This window comes from Drosophila ficusphila, unplaced genomic scaffold, assembly GCF_018152265.1.
Source record: "Drosophila ficusphila isolate 14025-0441.05 unplaced genomic scaffold, ASM1815226v1 contig_791, whole genome shotgun sequence".
NCBI classification, from domain to species: Eukaryota; Metazoa; Arthropoda; class Insecta; order Diptera; family Drosophilidae; genus Drosophila; species Drosophila ficusphila.
This window is the reverse complement of record NW_025064737.1, coordinates 5,227,270-5,245,788: the sequence shown is the minus strand read 5'-3', so window position 1 is coordinate 5,245,788 and position 18,519 is coordinate 5,227,270. Positions and strand designations below refer to the sequence as shown.

The following is an 18,519-nucleotide window of genomic DNA, read 5'->3' as shown; positions in this document are numbered from 1 at the left end:
CCCCCTCTAATTTCCCCCTCTATTTTCCAGTGTAGATGATGGGCTTTGTATGTGAGAGTTGGCCGGGCTCTTTGTTTGTCACTTTCGGCAAAAGTTTATGCGCTTTTTACAACGTGTATCCTTTTTGCATGTCGACTTACTGTTTTGGCTTTGCCTTTCACCATTTTATTGCACCAACAAAAGGCTCCTTAAGCACGTGTAAAGCGAACTAACACATGCAAAGTCAGCGGGGCGCAACAGTGCGGTTGGAAAACTTTGATCTTCCTGGCAGGAGACTTAATTTAATGTCCTTCGCGTAGGCTGCCAACTCTGCCTGCCGCTGACTTTTTGCCGGGCTCCTGTTTTGTTTAAGTTTTGTGTCGTGACACAAACACTGAATTTCAATTACCGACAGCGAAGGTCCTTGGCAAAGCACCAAGCTTACACAGGAATTAATATATTAGATGAGTTTAGTTAGAATTAAGTTTTGGTGAAAAGAACTACATAATTATTTGGATTTCACATTTAAGCCGGTAGCTCATATAATGTTAAATGAATTTCCATTTAAATTTAATTTACAATGTTTTTATTAGGTTTGCTATAAATTAATAAGAACCCTTATCAATTTTATGGAAAATTGTTAGGCCAATGTACTTTAAAGACCTTGACTTTTTCGTGATCCGTATGAATAACAATAATATTACATTATCAGTATTTTTTGCAGATTGAATTCTAAGAACGCAAGTATTATCGCTTGGTCTTACATGACTTCCTCATGCATTTTTTTCCAGAGTTGCCTATAAAAGCATTGCCCTTCGAATGAAAACAGCATCAGTTCACCAGAGCTTCTTAAGTTAACTCAAGATGTATTTCGCCACCCGTCTAAGGTAAATCTGAAAAGTGATATATTTAAACTGCAAATCAATAACTCAGTAAACATTTTAGCTTCGTCCTGGCTCTGCTGTTTTGCCTCAATGGCAACGGAGATGCTTCTGTACAGCAGGATCGCTCCAGACTCCAGCAAATCCAGATCCAAAGTCGCCGCACGACTGATGTCGACACCCAGGTGCAACTGGCCTACGAAGCCATTGGAATCTTCGACAAATACAAAGGACAGAGGGCATCGGATCTTACCAAGGAGGCTCAGTTGAACCGACAAGTCAATGACTACAAGAGAAAGATCGTGATTATAGATGGAGTTCCAGCTCAAGGAGGCGCTTGGGACATCCTGGGAATATTCAAGTCCGCCTCGGAAAAAGTTCCCGATAATATCAAGAAGGATGCCGAGAACCTACTAGTTAATTCTTCCAAGGCTTTGGTGGAAGGCGTTGTAAGCTATGTTGGGAACTGGCTTCTGAACGCCATCAAGCGTGGATAGTGAAAGTGAAGGTGGACTAATTCAAGGGGAGATTTATAGTAAATTTGAGGTTTTATTTTCCTTTCACTAAAAAGAAATTAAAGAAGCTCTGAATTAAAGAACCCATGTAAAAATAAATTAAAGAACCCTTGAAAAAATTGTTATTTAATTTTATCGAATAAATGGAATTCGCATTGAATTTGTAACAATGAAATAAAGTGTTGTTGTCGCCCATAAGCAAGAGTAATCAAAAAACCACAGATTTTGAAGAGCTATGGCCTGGAAAACCCTGCTTGAAATTTTTGGGAATTGTGAGAAACCCACTTATATTAATATATATTTTTGAACTATATATATATACTTAAAAGACCTTGATCCGTATAATAAAGAAGAGATTTTATCAGCTTAAATTGACTATCACTAACACAAGCTTATCATCATTGTGAATTCCATTTCAGAGCTGCCTATAAAAGCGATGCGCTTTAACGCAATCGGCATCATTTCTCAAGAGCTTCTTAAGTAAACTAAAGATGTATTTTGTCATTCGACTAAGGTAGAGAAAGTTATAACCTTTATCCGCAATATAATAATGTACTCTATTAACTTCTAGCTTCGTCCTGGCTGTGTTGCTTTGTATCACTGGCAATGGAGAGGCCTCAGTTCTGCGGGATAGCTCCAGACTCCAGGAAATTCAGCGCGAAAGTAGCCTTACTGATGATGTGGACACCCAAGTGAAACTGGCCAACGAAGCCATTGAAATCTTCAATAAGTACAAGGGGCAGGGAGCATCTGATATCGCCCAGGAGGCTCAGTTAACCAAACAAGTCAATGACTACAAGGATAAGGCCATCCTCATAGATGATGTTCCGCCCCAAGGAGGTCTTTGGGATGAGGTCCACCAAGATGCCAAAAACCTATTAGTTAGTTCTTCGAAGGCACTGGTGGAGGAAGTCAGAAGTTTTCTTGTGAATCAGATTCTGAGCGCGCTCCCGTTTGGCCACTGAAATTAAAAGTGCACTAATTGAGGGAGTCGCTTTATTGTAAAAACACTAAAAAATGACCTAAGAAAATAAAACACCATTGAAAAAAGTTTTAATCAAGTATTATTGCTTTGGTGCACAACTGTTTCTGGGCGTAAAGATTTGATACCCTGAAGAGGGTATTTTAATATAATTTGAACAACTAAAAATAAACTTTCTGTTTCAAAAAGTACTAATAAAAATAATCATTCATCCAGTCGATGTAGTCATGTTCGTCTATCCGCAAAGTAGCCTCAGTTTTAAAGCTATTATCATTCAAATCCACCGCTTAATTAAAAGAGTTGCCATAAGAAAAATTGGAACCATTAATGAATAATCATAATAACATCGTTGTTGTTGAGCGTGTATGCATTTAGCTATATAATAATTTAAAACGATCTAAACTATACAAAGCTTTACATTTTAATTTTTATTACTATTTTAAAAAAACCGGTATAGATATTCGTAGATTGAATTCGGTTAATGGAAAAAAACAAACTTCCTGATTTTACTCCTTGTTCATAAATAGCTGGCCTTCACCACTTTGTTAGTTTTTCGCATTTATGCGCCATTTTTTTGGCTTGAGGCTTTCCAGAGACCGGCGAAAACTTGGTCCAAAATTTATGAGCTCTGTGGTGGCCAAGTGTCCTTGCGGGACTTCACACACAAAAACAGAGACCTCTTTGCACTTTATTTTCATTCAGAGCCTATCGCACGAGCTTATTTGATTTTGTCCTCCTCCCGTTTTTTCCCCTTCGAAGTTTTTTCCGTTGTCGCCCGCCACTCGTAAATATCGAAAAAGGCAGGGGAACTTGTTTGCTTCTGGCCAACCCCGGGGCTCTTGGCCACATCTACCCATTCCCTGGTTGTAGGCCCAAATATTAGTGCAATTTCCACGTTGACCAAAAGTTCAATTCATTTTGCACAGGGACGTGTCGCTGCTCCTCAACAGTTTTCATAAGAATTTATTGCTTTCTCTTGGCAACTAAGTGGATCAGATTTCTTTTGGCAGCTTTGCCCTGTGTCCTGAGTCCTGTGTCCTGTGTAATATGCCACAGATTTAGTGTTGGCAAAATTACTTTTGCCTTTTGTTCGCCTCAATTCCAGGACCCTCTAGCTTCCCACTTCTGTTTTTTTTACAATTTTGTCGTATCAGATTGAAAATTGAGTTGGGTATTTCGGGGCTAAAAGTCGGAAAGAAGCAAGCGGCAGTCGACCGCAGACTGACAGTAGGGAAAGTTCTTAGGTGAGATTTTCCACACCCCCAGCGGTTTGTTTTTCAATGACCAAAAAATGCGAGTCCTTAAAGCGAAGTTACTTCTCCTTCAACTTTGATTTTTCTGGTTTGGTTTGATTTCTTACACAGAGCAATTCTTGGTAATTCAATTCATTTATTTATTCCTTCTGAACTTTCATTTAAAGGTATTTACATAAATTTCTTTTTAAAATGTAGTATTTTTTATTACGTTAGTAAGGATCACTTCTTGTGGGAATGGCAGTGACCGCATCCTTAGTTCTAGGGATGCAGCAAAACTACTAGTCGAACTTCCCCTGAGCTCACACCCCAGGGACGAAATGACAGTAGAATTCATCTTTGAAAAGAATTTCTCTGCTCATCTGAGCAACAAGAAAGATTGGACCACCATGAAGGAAGTACACTCCATGGCGAGTCACACTATAGCATGGTATACGGACGGGTCTTTAACACACCAAGGCACTGGCCTTGGAGTAGTAGGACCACGAATTAAATACCATGAATCGTTAGGCCAATACACCAGCATATTCCAAGCTGAAGTTTGCGCCATAGGACGGTGTGCAGAGCTCAATATGAAGCGTGGGTACACAAACAAGGACATTGCGATCCTCTCGGACAGTCGAGCGGCAATTACTGCACTATGCAGCAATAGAATCACTTCGAAGCTGGTACGAGAAGTAAGGACAAAGCTGAACCTTCTGGGCAGCAACAACAGGCTGTCATTAAGATGGATTCCAGGACACAAAGACATATCCGGGAATGAACTAGCCGACAGGCTAGCAAAACTAGGGGCGGAAAGACCCCTTATAGGACCCGAGCCTTACTGTGGCATAGGCAGACACACAGTCAAAGATTACCTAAGAACAGAAGAGGTACATATGAGGCAAGCCTGCTGGGTAGACACCACAGGCCAAAGACAAGCCAAAACCCTCATCGTCAATTATGACATGAAGAGGTTTAAGAAACTTATACTACTAGGGAAGAGATCACTTAGGATAGTTACCGGCTTACTAACCGGACACTGTAAACTAAGGAGACACCTATTTAATATAGGGATTACAAACAGGAAAACATGCAGATTCTGTGATAACGAGGACGAAACCTCAATACACATAATATCAGATTGTCCAGCACTAAGTAGCCTGAGGAGCAGAACCCTCGGGTCCAGGTTCCTTACACTTGGGACCTCTGGAAGCATCGACCCGATAAAGCTCCTTAACCTTATCGAAGGAGCCGGGTTGATGGGTGAGCTCTAAGCTCAGATAGGGGGTACAATAGATCCAGTTGGGTCGAGGTAACCTTTTCCCCCCTAATAATAATAAGGATTGTTGTTTACTTTTAATAATATCTCTGTTTACTCTTGAAAGTGTTCTCAAAGCGAAAAGACTTTCCCAGAACTTCAATTTATTTTTATTTATGTTGGTTACTTTCATAGACCACTTCTTGCAATTCAATTAATTTGGTTATTCCTCCTGAACTTTAGTTTATAAACGTAAACATCCAAAATTTATTTTTTGTGGTATTTTTATTTATGTATGTAGTATTTTTTTTTTAATTTAGCAAGGATTATTATTTACTTTCAATAAGATCTCTGTACACACTTGAAATGTGTAGGAGAATATAAAAAGTCAACTAACCATGTTTCCCTCAACTTAACCCGCCTTAAATTATTAAATTATTCATAAGTTTGTGAATTATGTGCATTAACCTTCAATTTCCTTTCCATTGGATTGCTGTCCAAAATGTTTGGCCCTTAAACCCTCTTTGCTCCTCCTGGTGAAAAGTTCACCACTCAAAATGCTCGGACAGAGTTTTGAAATGCGATTTGCGGCTTGCATTGTCTGTATCCTTGTGACGTAAGAGAAATTTATTTCATTTATGCATGGCTTGTTTGAGGTTGAGTGGGTGCAATTTGGTGGCTTTTCGGCTTTTCCACAGTGCGTGCAATGCCGAATGGGAATGTATACCAGCGTTTTGGCTTTGTGTGTGTATCTGGAGAGAATGTGTGTGCGTTGCGAGTGTTGTCCCAAAAGTATGTATTGATTTTCAGCCTGTCGGCAAGGCGAAAATATTTATTGTCAGCTCGAGGGAGCAGGAGCTGGATACTCGAATGGATGCCAGCCGAGCCGAGACTCGTTCAAATTGTTCCCTGGCGGCGATTGATGCCGCTGATGGAGGATGGATGGGTGGATGGGTGGATGCAAGAGAGGGAAAGGAGCCTTAGGTCTGTCAGCATCGGGAAATCGAGAATTATTAACAGCCGAGAGCCAACTATTGCGCTGATGGGCCCATAAATACGGCCATGTCCTTGCTCACTCGCTCGCAAATTTCTGGGCGCTGACATGCATTAATATTGATTGTTGATGTCGCTGAACCGCACTAATCAGAGCCACATGTCGGTGCTCGTGTTCTCGTGTTCTCCCCCTGTCCCATGTCCTTTGCACACTGACATTGACACGGCCAGGACGTATTCCACAGCTCCACAGTTCCACAATTATTCGCATCCTTGTCCTCGGCATCATCATCACTATCCTCCATTGTCGTGTGTTGTCGGCACAATGAAATTACATGTTACATATCTCATTTACATTGCTGTCGTGTAGTTCTTCTCTTGATTCACTGCCTGAGTTTTTCATGCGCTTCTGGGCGGGCGGAAAAGTATGCATTGTCCCACCTTGTTAAATGAGGGAGAGCCCGCCTTTTTACAAATTATATTTTCATCATTTCCAGTGCAAAAAAGTGACTTCAATTATGATAAAATGAGTTAAAGAAAATTGTAAAATTAAAAAATATATTTTGTGCAATAAAAAATTTATCAAAAAATGCAAAATTAAACTATTGTACTTATTACTATATGTAGAAGGCATTATTTACTAATATTAACTATGCTGCTAGCATAAAACTTTTTGTTTGATAAAGTTTATCTACCAATGTTGGAAACAAATTAGAACTATTTGTTCCTCTTCTGAGTAAACTTGAATTATTGATTATGCTGACTGCACAACCCTTTATCTATTTAAACTTTCACAATTTCGCAGAGAATAATTTTAATTAAAATTTCACGGTTTATTAGGACTTGGCGGAACTAATTGGTAACTTCTGCGAGCCAGTTAGTGACTTTGGCTGTCAATTTGGGTATGCAAGATGGACCCCAAAAGGACAAAGGCTGCGAGTCAGCCATGCCATTGAATACTTTCTGTTTTGACATTCATTTGGCAAAGTCGACAGAAAGCGCTTCCAATTTGCCGAGGCATCGCGCAACTGGGGAGCTTGTGAACTTGGAGAAGTTTTAATGAGTTGGCAAATGGAATTGGCAATCCGTAGTGGATGCTCGTCGACACTTGAAGTATGAAATCAAACTAATTAACTCAAAATTTAACATAAACGCCGACTGAGCAAAGTTTACCCATTGGGCGCTCAAGTTGGCTTTTTCATGTGATTTTCCGCTCTCTGCACATGATGGCACTGCAATTGTACACAAGTTGGCTAAAACCATCCAACCGATGGCCTTCTACCTCCATTATGAGGTTAATCCGGCATCAGCACCTCCGCGTTGAATGATAATTCAGTTTTCCCGCCATGATGAACAAATTAAAAACTTTTCCTTTTCATCCACGATCCCAGCAAATGCTCTACAAATTATTCCCCCAACGTCAAAGTTGTAACTTTTTTTTTTGCCCTGCGATTTTTAATGTTTCCACCAATTTTGTTTTGAATTTTTCAAGCTTTTCTCTGTTTCCTGTCAGTTTTGGGTGTAAAACAATAGAGGGGATGGAAAAGAAAACAACTTTCGAAGGGCTCGTCAAACAGATGAACTCAAAAAGCTGACTCGCGGCATTTGCATGTGGCCTTATTTAAATGTATGCAGATTTGGCTTAGAACAGGGACTTACACATGTTGGCTAAGGCTACGGCTACTATAAAACCAAATGCGTAAATCCGAGGACTGTTGCTTTCATTAACGAGTAATATACACACCCACTTAAGCAGTCGAGTGTTTTTGAAACGCTCTAACTCCTCTTGAACTATTTGCCTTTGATGTTTTTGAGGGGTATAGAAGTATAACCTGATATGCGAGGAGGAGTGCCTAATGTTTATTACATTATATATGGCATACTTCAAGGAGCTGAGCATCCTCCATGTCCTTTGGCGCTGCGTCATAAAACCATTGCATAAGTTTTGCGCTTGACAGCCAACTTTGAAGCGTCGGTTTTTATTTCATTTCACCGCCAGCGGAATTCAGACACAGAGTACAAAATACAGAATATAGAACGCTGTAGTCCAACAAAACATACATATATATACATATGTACGAATCTGGGTTCTATCGTGGCTATCTGTGTAGTTTGACAGTTCGTAAAATCAAAGTTGTGTCTCGCAAAATGTAATAGATTTTTATTGCCGGCGGCAGTGGTTTGCTTCATCTAGTCACCACTTCCATTTTGTCTGGCAACCAATCCGACTTTCTGGCTGTTTACCGCACACAAACACAGATCCAACTACACAGATACACCTACATAGATACATTCGGTCGGTCGGAGGAGGAACTTTCCCATTTTGCCGGGAAATGCTTTTAATCTAACTATAAAGTTGCTGCAAAAGTTGTCCCCAAGTTTTAAGGTTTCGTTTTGCCTTTTGGCCGACGATAGAATTCTACAAATTTAACTTGCCCTTGACACGTTGCCAAAATCCAAAGGATTTGAACGAAATCCAATTTTACTTTTCGCTATCTTTTCAACTGAAAGGGAATGCTGAATAGTAACTGGGTCTTAAACAAAAACTTTGACTATACCTCTGATGAATTCAAGTGCCTTTAAGGCCAGCAAATAGATTTAGCTGCCGGATGAAGGCGGTATAAAGTATTCGCATTCGCTTTAAAGCCAATAAAAATTAATTAGCGCAGCACGTCGGAGATTGTGCGATTTGGCCTCAATTATGATGCCAGGCCAGGTCCTTTCCCATAGAGTTTGGCCGAAAAAGGCGGAAAATCAATATGACAGGCCGGCCAAAGAGAAGGAGGCAGGATGGAAGGAGGCAGGAGGCGTCGGGGTGGCAGGACTCGTCCTTGGACGGCGGACGCGCTAATTTCAAGAGCCCTGGGCCATAAAACCGTGTTGAGGGAGCACAAAGCCCTAAAAACCAGGGAAAGCGAACCGAAAGACGTTCAAGCCGGGCCATAAGTAGCTGAGGATTAGGCAAGCAGTCCGTCCGTCTCTCTCGGCCAGCTCGCTTTTCCTTTCGCTTTTCCCTTCAATTTTCCCTTAACTTTTCCCTCAGCTTTAGATCGCCGACTCGGGACGGTGGTATATCTTTTAATTAGACGATTTCACTGGATATATAACAGCCTCGTGCTCGATTGTGAAGGTATTTTGTCTCGCTGCTGGGACATAATGGAGTCCCAAATGGCATCGCTGATTAATGTCTCGATTTTATGGCGAATAATGTTGAATGGGCGATGGTGGAGAGCTTTTTGTTGAAAAATTGGAAGTAAATAACTTTGTGCAATGCCTTTGCATTCTTTCAATTTTTATTGAACGATAAACTCGAATGAATCGTTAGAAAAGTTTAAAAGTGGAATTTAAAAATTTTGTGGGATAAATGTTTGGATTTGAGAACGTTTGATTTTTTTATTGTTTTAGTTTCTACGTTTTCAGGGTTTTTTCAGTATCTCAGCAAAGGGTAAATGTTAATAAAAAAAATCCTACAAATTAAACAAAAATATTATTACTCTAAGAGATAAATATTTTTCATAAAAATAACTTAGTCTGTTAGGATACTTAATGCTTTAATGACTTATATTCGTCCAGTTTTAAAGACCTGTCAATTTTGTATCAGTTTTCTTATAATTTCATTAGTTGTACCATACCACCTAAGCTTCGTTTGTGAGCTTTATCCATTTTGCCATCTTGGTTTTAAATATTTTTTGCCACTTTTCTCGGCCGCTTTGCATTTCTTCCGGTCCTTCGGCTTTGACCTTCGGCGTCGGCGTGTCTCTTTTGGCTTTGCGCGGTTTCGGCCTGCAGAATAATTAAAATTCAAAAGTTGGCAGCAGCATTTGTGCATTAATTTTGTTTTCGGGCTTAGTTGGCCATTTTATGGCTGCTTTGGGACAGGTTGCATTTGCATTTCCAGGAATAGCCATCTGCCTACTTCCCGTTCTTCTCAGTGTCTTCAGGCGTTTATGACCCACAATGGTAACTTCGTCTCGGGCACGAATTTACCCTCTTAAACCATTTCATTCATTTTTGATGGCACCGAAATGGATTTGGTTATCATAAAAAGTTTCCCGGCGACAATAAAGGCAAGCGAAACAATTGAAATCTGAAAGGCTTCAAGCTGCTTATCGATTCTCGAATGCCGCCGCTGGTTGTCATAAAATGCTGAAATTTGTATCAGCCATTTGGTTTACCCCTTTTTGGGAAACCTGAACGGCGACCAGGCGTGCGTCCCATAAAGGAAACCTATTACATTTTTTATACTTAATGCGGGGCATTTAAAAAATAACACAGAGAAGTTCACACTGCTGCAAAGGATGTTAGAAGGTCACGCCCCGGCAACCCCTTTCCGTCTGCTCCGCTCCGATAAACAGATGCTCCCACCTATCGAATGACCAGGGAAATGGAGCGTTTTCCCCGTTCGGCGAACTGATAATTGTATAATTTAGGCAGACAGTCGGGCGAAAAATACGCTTGTATATTTCACTTTGATAAGCCCATAAAAATCATTATCGATGCAGTGCACCGGCCAGCGGAAATTTCAGGTATTTTTCCCCAACCGTTTTTTTTTCACAGGAGCAGCCGGAAAGCATTGAAATGAACATCAGGTGGGTCCTGCGCAGTTCAACCGTTTCGCCTGCCGTCCTGGGATCACATTAAATGATTTATTGGTCCTTGGTCTGGTCTGCTGCGTGAGTCCCTAAAATTTCATAAATTTCAACCTGCTGGCAGCCTGCGCTTTATGGCAGGAAAGTTTCCCAAGTTGCGGAGAAATGGAGAAAGTCAATAAATTGAGCTGCCGTATTCTATATATTTTGTGTTGTACACATTGTTGCCATCGTTCGACCATCGGTGGTGAAATGCGATGGGGTCTGTTTGACTTTGCAAATTGCCACGAAATCAAACATCAAAGTTAAAAGTGCTTATTGTTGCCGTTCCTCTGTTTATTTTCCGCTTCAGTTTACATTGTTGCGCCGGGCCAACGCGACGTATACTTCATTTAACCGGTGGCCACTGTTTAAAGTCGGTCGATTGATTGAATATAATGTAAGTATATATGTATGTATGTAGGCATGACCGTTGGCGGATTTCCCTCGCAGTTGATAACTGCGGATGGAAAATTTCATTATACACTCGTCAGGACAGAGACGAATGAATTTAATTAAATATTTGCGAGATATAATCGAATTTCAATTCGAACGCAGCATAAATTCCATTACCGATTTCAGTCGCCGATAATTGAATGTATATCACTTGTTTGTCGTAGCGAATGGCATTTTAATTACATTATCATCTCTGGAAGTGCGACAGTTATTTGTAAGCTGGGGCACAATTGAAAAAGTAGTGCAACGTGTGGAAAATTTCAAATGCGATTCCGCTGCAGGAGAAAGCTGAGAATATAATATATTTTCCAGAGGTCAGGTATCCTCCGATTGTGAGCAAGTGCAGCTGGCACTTATCTGTAGACGTGGACATGCCCCATCCTGTTTTCTATCTCCTTATATACTTTTAGAGCAATCAGACCTTCTTCTTTTTGGCCTTTCTCCTGCGTCCTTCAGGCGGAAAGTTCGTTTCGCAACCGACCTGAGCAGCATAGTAAATTTAACGGGGCACAAAAGTTTGGCAAAAGCAATTCAAACTAGAGTCCAAGCACTCGGGCGATGCAGGTGGTCCAGTTTGTTCGCAAATTATTTTATATTTTATATTTGAAGTACGGAAGTGGGTATTCCTTAAGAGATTAAATTCTGATTCAGGGGAACAAACAAGTGCTTGGAATCAGGAAATCAATTGAGGCGTGACTAATGAATTATTTCAAATACATTTTTTTATTGCTGCGCTTAGCGATAACACTTATCAAGAATTGTTTTCCTTTTTTTCGCTTTATTTTTAAGACATTAAAATACTGTTCACTCATGATAAGCCCACGGGATTACGAAGCCTTAGTTTTAAAAGAGAACCAAGCTGAGCATTACTCATACGCCACGTTGAAGCTCTTTATAATTTCCTTTGTATCACTCTCTCACTCTCTCCGTGTTTTAAGCTTGCCTTCACTTTCTACGGGTGCTGCGATTTATTTTCATTTGCCAGCTCCAAAATACCGTTAAAGAAGCGGCTAACAGAGAAACATTTCTTGTGACAAATTCGTAATTTATGTGTTTTAGGTTATAAATTGTAGAGCACAAGGAGATTGTGGTCTCTTTTTTTATCCCCTTTTATACTTTTCTTTTCCAGTTTTCTTTTATTTTCTTTCTTTTTTTTTGTTTGGTGTGTGTGTGCTTATGGTTTCCTGGATTTTCATTTGTGCCGAAAGCCTTCTGACGGCTTCGTGACTTTCGTTTTGGTTTTCTCTCTTTAATTTGCTTTGATTTTTTCCTGAATTCTCATGCCAATTGGCAGTTAGGCTGCCACGCCCCCACCCCCCGCGGTCACGCCTCTTTTTGGGGCCCTCAAAGCTAATTTGCTTGCTGGTAACGCCACTCATTTCATTCCTTTTCTCCTCTTTCCCTTTCGACAAATTTAAATGCGACTGATTTCCGCTTCCGTTTCCCGCGGCAGCCATTTTATTTTGGACCTGCGTTTTTTTCGTGTGTTCGTTTAGACCGCGAATCTGGTTGTTATTTACTTTATTTCTTCACGTGAAAGAGCTTTATCCTTTTTGGGGTTTTTCACATTGTCATTGAGCATTTATTCCGATTGAATTTCATTTTGTGTTCGAGCCAAAGAACAAACGCATTGCTGTCGATGGCATTTCACCGGGCTTAGAGTCGATTTCGTTTTTCATTTAAATTTCCGCCGGCGGCTCTTGTTTCAGTCAGTCGCCAGGTTTCTCCTTTTTTTAAATGCCATCGAGAAATTATTAATGAAGCTATGCGAGCCGAAGGACGAATCAATAATTCACGTCCGATACGTGAGTGTGTGCTCGTGGGGGAAAACTAATCGAATTTATTAGAACGGCTGCAGGAGTCGTCTCCTGGAATCGCCAGCGGCTGCGGGTCTGTGTGCTTCGTGTGTGTCTGGGAGGTTAGTTATAACAATGCCCGGCGATATGACCTGCCTCGCTCCTCAACATTATTGCCAATATTTATGCTTGCCCCCAGCAGTATGCGAAGCAATTTCTGCCTGCTGCGAAGGGATAGCAACCGCCGGCATTGACCTCGTCATCATTATCACGAATGGAGGTAGCACCCTTGAATTTTCCCACATGTAAGCATTTTCCAGGAAAACCCATTAAAGTCTTCCTGGAAATGTAGATAAATTGAATTCTAAGTTAAGAGGTAGAAGAAAAAGAAAGTTGATTGTGGACACATTTATTTCAGCCTAGATGCAAAGTAGGCTGGAGTAGTAGGAGTTTTGACAAATTTCAGTTTTCCAACTTCGTTTATACTCAATATTTTATTAATTTTGTCTAAGATCCCATTCACATTTAATTGTGCTTGATATGTGGTTGAAAACTATGTTGAAGTTGTATCAAATCATTTCACACTTTCAGTACTTTAAGTTGGTGTAAATAACTTTAATGGCTTTAATCCATATTTGAAAATAATATATAATATGAATTTCTTGTCCAAATATCCTTTTTCACATTATTTTCTTTTTCTGCAAAATTACTGAATATGAACATCAAAATTTAAAACCGATTTTTCAGACCCTTTTTGTGACGGGTGAATTTAAAAGAATGGAAATCAAAGGAAATTAGTTTGCAGCTTGAGCCGGCGAGTTAGCATCGCATCCCTTTGTTCCGCTTTTCATTGAAAAATTAAATTGTCACAAGTGCTGCACACACACACACACAGTTACACACACACTTCCCGCTACCCACACCACCGCAGAGCAACTGACACAGGCACAAAAACCCATTGACGTTCGTTGGCACAAAGCAAAACCACAATGGCGAAGGGGTGTGCTGTGTGCTGAGTGTGTAGTGGTGTGTGGTGTAGTGTGGCATGGGTGGTGTGGTGTTGGTGTTGGTGCGGGTCCTGCGGCACATCCATAACACCGGCCATGTCCTGCCGCTCATGTCCTGCCAGTGTATTGGCTTCGCTTGTTTTGTGCTTTGTGCTTTTTATGCCGCCGCACAAAAAGACAAAAACTAGTGAAAGCATCCCAGGTAATTTCATTATTCAAATATGTGTGAATGTGAGCGCGTTGACTGATTGACTGGCTGACTGGATGACTGGGTGACAGGCGACTTTGTTCTATGACCGGCACTTCGGGGCCGGCAACCAAGGCCAAAATCAGTAGAATGGGGAAAAAAAGAGATCCCACAAGGGGGCCAAAAACAAAGACCACTTCCGCCAACTTCTGTTTCCGAGCCTTGTTTATTTGCACTTCAATTAATTACGCCTCCGTTTCCCTCGGTGTCTGGTCTATTAATTGGAAATTTCATGCATTCTTTATGGTAATTCTACTCGGCCAAGTTCGCAGCTTTTGTCAAATTGTTTTTCGTGCCTCATTAAGTAGGCCATCGCCATCCCGCTCTGGCCAATAATGCTATCTCTTTTCATGGACAGCCTGCGGCGGAGGCGTTTAATTTGTTTCAGATGACTTTTGATTATTTTAGCAATTGGATTTACGGCTGGCCATAAATAAATATATATTACGTGCGACCAGCGAATTGTATTAGCTGATGAAAGGCATTTAATTTGAATTTAACCATCTGGAAGTGGGAATAATTAATGGCAATAATAGAAAAATGTCGAAATGCAAATGAGCCCAATTCTAGTTGGGTGGCCCTGTGTTGAGGAGAATTCTGGTCTAGTTCAAGGACTAACCTCCTGGCTAACCAATCGTAACTGCTCACAAACCGCAAATATTTTAATCAGGAATGGGTCTTGCCGCTTGAGGAATTTCGACAGTTTGGCCGGATCTCAAAAAATCAAACCCCAAATGAAGATGCAAACCCACAGCCATCTGAGCATTTCGCTGTAGTTGGAGGTTGTGGGTGGGTTTTTGGTAGCATATGCCAAAGGTCACAATCCATTGGACAGCTTGCAATAAATTAGCTTCTTGGCCCAACGATTTTTGGTCATGTTTCTCGGGCCATTTTCTTTAATTTTCGCCTGCTGTTTTAGCTCTGAGTTCGGTTATAAATTCTGACTTTTGGCTTCATTTATCAGCCGAATGTCTGTGTGTGTGTAAGTACTGAAAATCAATAAACATGTGGCAGTCCCTTCTCGAAGTTCTCTTCCAAATTCCAGTTTTGACAGCAATTAATCAGGACCCGCGCTTGCGTGCAATTAGTGCTGCTATAAAACACCATAAATTGTTTTATGCTGCCTCTTAATGGGAACTCGAAGGAGAGTCCGGGAACCCTTTTTACGAGGCGCGTGCATGAAAAATTCAAATCACTTGATTAGTGGCAATTAATTTGGCCAACGCCGTTGCGTAAATCACACGTCCAACGAAAGTAAATAGGAAAAGTCCCTGTGGGAAGCAATCAAGTTTATGCGCTTTAAAGACTCTGAACAAGTTTATAGTTTTATCAAATAAAGGGAAAAGGAAACTACCCTTATCGACTTAGTGGTATAATATATTGGCCCCAGGTCGCGAATTACCTGTGCCACATCGCGATATTATCATTGTATACGCGCGGTATTGTTGTTTCCCGACATTGTGTTCCAGGACCTCTTCTTTATGAGCCTAGTTATGGCGGGTGTTAATGGCTCGTTTGCGTGCCCCACCGCTACTTGTTATGACCTTGCCCAAGTTCTGACTTTACACCAAGCGAAATGCTTGAAAAAATACTTTACAAATCACTGATATATGTTACTTACCAATGTTACTATTTTTTATATTTTTTGTTTTATAACTGAGTTGTTAACAGAAAGAAATATATGCTTATTCAATACAATTAATCAATAAGAGTAATTTCGTTATTTTAGCTCTTAAATTTACTAAGAGTTAAGCTTGACTTCAGCTCAATATTACTCAATAAATTCTTTTTTCATATCCCTTAGCAAAAACTGAACAGATTACAACATACATTCGATTTGTTTCCGTGCAACTCTCGCTGCTGGTTGGTTCGTTCAATTTGTATCTAATAGAATTGTCACTCACATATCGCAGACATCTGTTGGATAGCGTTCTTCGCAGTCATTCCATCCCGTCCACCTAGGGTTGGGCAAAGGGAGCCATCACTCACCGCAATTGTGTTGTGTGACAAGTGAATTTGTCATTGGCTGCTCAAGTTGAAACAAAGCCAAGGCCGGGCAACAGCAAATGGCTTGTATTTTGTCCAGGAAAAAGCGTCTGAGGTCGGGGTAAATTTGAATTTATGTTTGGGGCGGCAAAAAGGGGAATACTTTCATTTGGAGCTGCCACAAAGCATTTTCGCTTTGTGGCACACACATAATGCAGAGTGTGTGTATGTCCCCTTTGACAATGAGTGATGTTTCTGTGAGCCTTGGTCAACACCAGGAGACATTGCAAACAAAAACAGCATGTGGCCGGCCGGGCATCATGATGGATAGCCACATATTAACTGTCTAATGCATATTGCAATTACAAAATAGCTGGTCTATTAGTTAATAGCTTTTATCAGTGTGTTTGTAGAAAGTTATGGTGTTTCTTCTGGCACTTAAAAGACTCTTAGCTAATTATTGGCATATCTTATCTTGAAGTGCGAGAAAGATAACTTCTTCAGATAAATTACGTGCTTCTAACAGAGTATTTGGCTTTTATGTTTCCTTATAGCTGAATTATTAATTTAAGCATACTGCAAAATTAATGATTAATATAATAATTAATAATTTAGTTACAGTTAGTTAAAAATGAATGAATCTTCTCACTGCGCATGCGGTCCTTCGTCACTCTCTCGCTTTCTCTCTTTCACTCAGCCGTTGTTTCCTATGAATAGTTTGGCGGCCGCAAGAACGTAGCCTCTTTAGCTCAGTGGTAGAGCGTTGGTCTCGTAAACCAAAGGCCGTGAGTTCAACCCTCACAGGAGGCAACTCCAAGTGTAAAATTATTTTTTTACATTAAGATATCCGATATCCACTGTTCTAGACTTTTACTTGAAATACTAATACTCAATCTATGCATAAGATACCCTACCCTATTTCCTAGCTATTTGTTTATACTGATAGTTGAAAAAAAAAATCTTGTACAAGAAATAGAAAAGTATAATAAGAAAAATAATTACACAAATTTCTGTGTTTAAATTGTTAAAACAATTAAATAATACAGGAGTTTTGAAATGTAAGTTTAGAAATTATAACTTTAAACTTAAGAAAATAAATGCAGAAATCACGCAATAGCAAGTTTTTCGAAAAACGTCAATAAATCCTCTAAATTTTGATGGGTTTCTGTTTTTACAATGTCCCTCATTGTCACACCGACCATGGATACTAGGAATTCTCTGAGCGTTTTAAGAATGTTAGATAAAATCAACTTCTACAATGAAGGAAGACATATTAAGCAATTTAAACTGTTTTAAAGATTTTCAAAGATAAATTTTTAACAAATTACAAATTACAAGTTAACTTTTGTAAGCGTAATTCAGTGACTTTACTGAAATATTCCAATGCGATATACAAGTATGTATGCACATACATTTAAAAGCTTCTGTACAAAATTCAAGTAAAAGATCACCACAGTTTGGCTTGGCTTAAAACTTTTGATGCCTAATAAAACGGCTCTAAGGCCATTTATATTATAAAATAATTTGTGTTTTTAAACAAACATTTTTCTAAAAAATGGGTAAAAAAAACTTTTTTAGTTTCTTCAGAAAGGTAAATATCGAAATTCCAGGGTCGCCTTCGGATTGTTGCGGATTTTCTAAGCTTCTGGGCGGTTTTGTCTGGGTGTAGGAGCGGCGAGTTAATTAATGATCGTGTTTTTGTCCCGAATCTTTGACAAAGTAACTGTTACAGTTTGACAAGGTGAAGAATCTTGTGACGATCGCGGCTTCAATATCTAACTTTTAATCAAAGAAATGAAGCTATGATCATTAGTTAGTATTCTAACAACCCTCCCTCTCTGACAAGCTGTCCTTATCTAATTCTCACCGCTTACAGCGTTGTTTTGTAAAGGGTATTTGGCGGGACTATTTCCAGTGCCTCTTTAGCTCAGTGGTAGAGCGTTGGTCTCGTAAACCAAAGGCCGTGAGTTCAACCCTCACAGGAGGCAACTTCAAGTGGTGTTTATTTTTTAATTCAAAAATAACTGTCTTTTAAAAAGATTTAATAGTTGAACCTCTCTTACAAACAAGAATGTGAAGTTTATTTATTTCTCCAACTTCTATTTGTTTGGCCCGAGTATTTATATATTTGTTTAGGGTGCTGTGTCTTAGGTTAGTAGTGTTTATATACAAAAGAAGAAATTGTCAATTTGCCTGAAATATTTCCAAGGTTTTTTCTGTAAATACAAAAATTTATTGGAATGTACAAGATCAAACGATAAAGCAAAATTAATATTTTGATTAGTCCGAGAAAAAATATATAACAAATTTGGCATACATAACTTTCGTGTAATAACATTAGCTTGTTAAGGCTAGATTTCTTGTTATTATTTACTGTTTTTTAAAAAGCCTAATAATATTAAAAATGATTGACTCCTTAAAATGTTTTAATAAACATCTAGGATGTTTTAAAATTGAGTGGACAACTTACAATTTGTAGTATCAAACTTTTAACAAAGAACTTAAAATGTTGTAGTTAATCATTAGAATTTTTAAGCAAAATGACTCACGATCTGC

The 18,519-nt window shown here is 39.6% G+C and overlaps 2 protein-coding genes and 2 non-coding genes across 4 annotated transcripts; all 4 read left to right on the top strand.

The window, feature by feature from the left end:
- Positions 1-843: 843 nt before the first annotated feature.
- LOC108093304 (protein Turandot Z) lies at positions 844-1,410 on the top strand. Its single transcript, XM_017193279.1, has 2 exons — positions 844-866; positions 925-1,410. Exons 1-2 carry the CDS (start codon positions 844-846, stop codon positions 1,355-1,357), a joined length of 456 nt encoding a protein of 151 aa, XP_017048768.1. The 3' UTR covers positions 1,358-1,410.
- Positions 1,411-1,549: 139 nt separating this feature from the next.
- Positions 1,550-2,358, top strand: LOC108093305 (protein Turandot Z-like). Its single transcript, XM_017193280.1, has 3 exons — positions 1,550-1,647; positions 1,795-1,889; positions 1,947-2,358. Exons 2-3 carry the CDS (start codon positions 1,867-1,869, stop codon positions 2,338-2,340), a joined length of 417 nt encoding a protein of 138 aa, XP_017048769.1. The 5' UTR covers positions 1,550-1,647; positions 1,795-1,866; the 3' UTR covers positions 2,341-2,358.
- Positions 2,359-16,701: 14,343 nt separating this feature from the next.
- Trnat-cgu lies at positions 16,702-16,773 on the top strand. The gene has a single exon. It is a non-coding gene; the product is annotated as a tRNA-Thr (tRNA).
- Positions 16,774-17,879: 1,106 nt separating this feature from the next.
- Trnat-cgu lies at positions 17,880-17,951 on the top strand. Its single transcript has one exon. It is a non-coding gene; the product is annotated as a tRNA-Thr (tRNA).
- Positions 17,952-18,519: the final 568 nt, after the last annotated feature.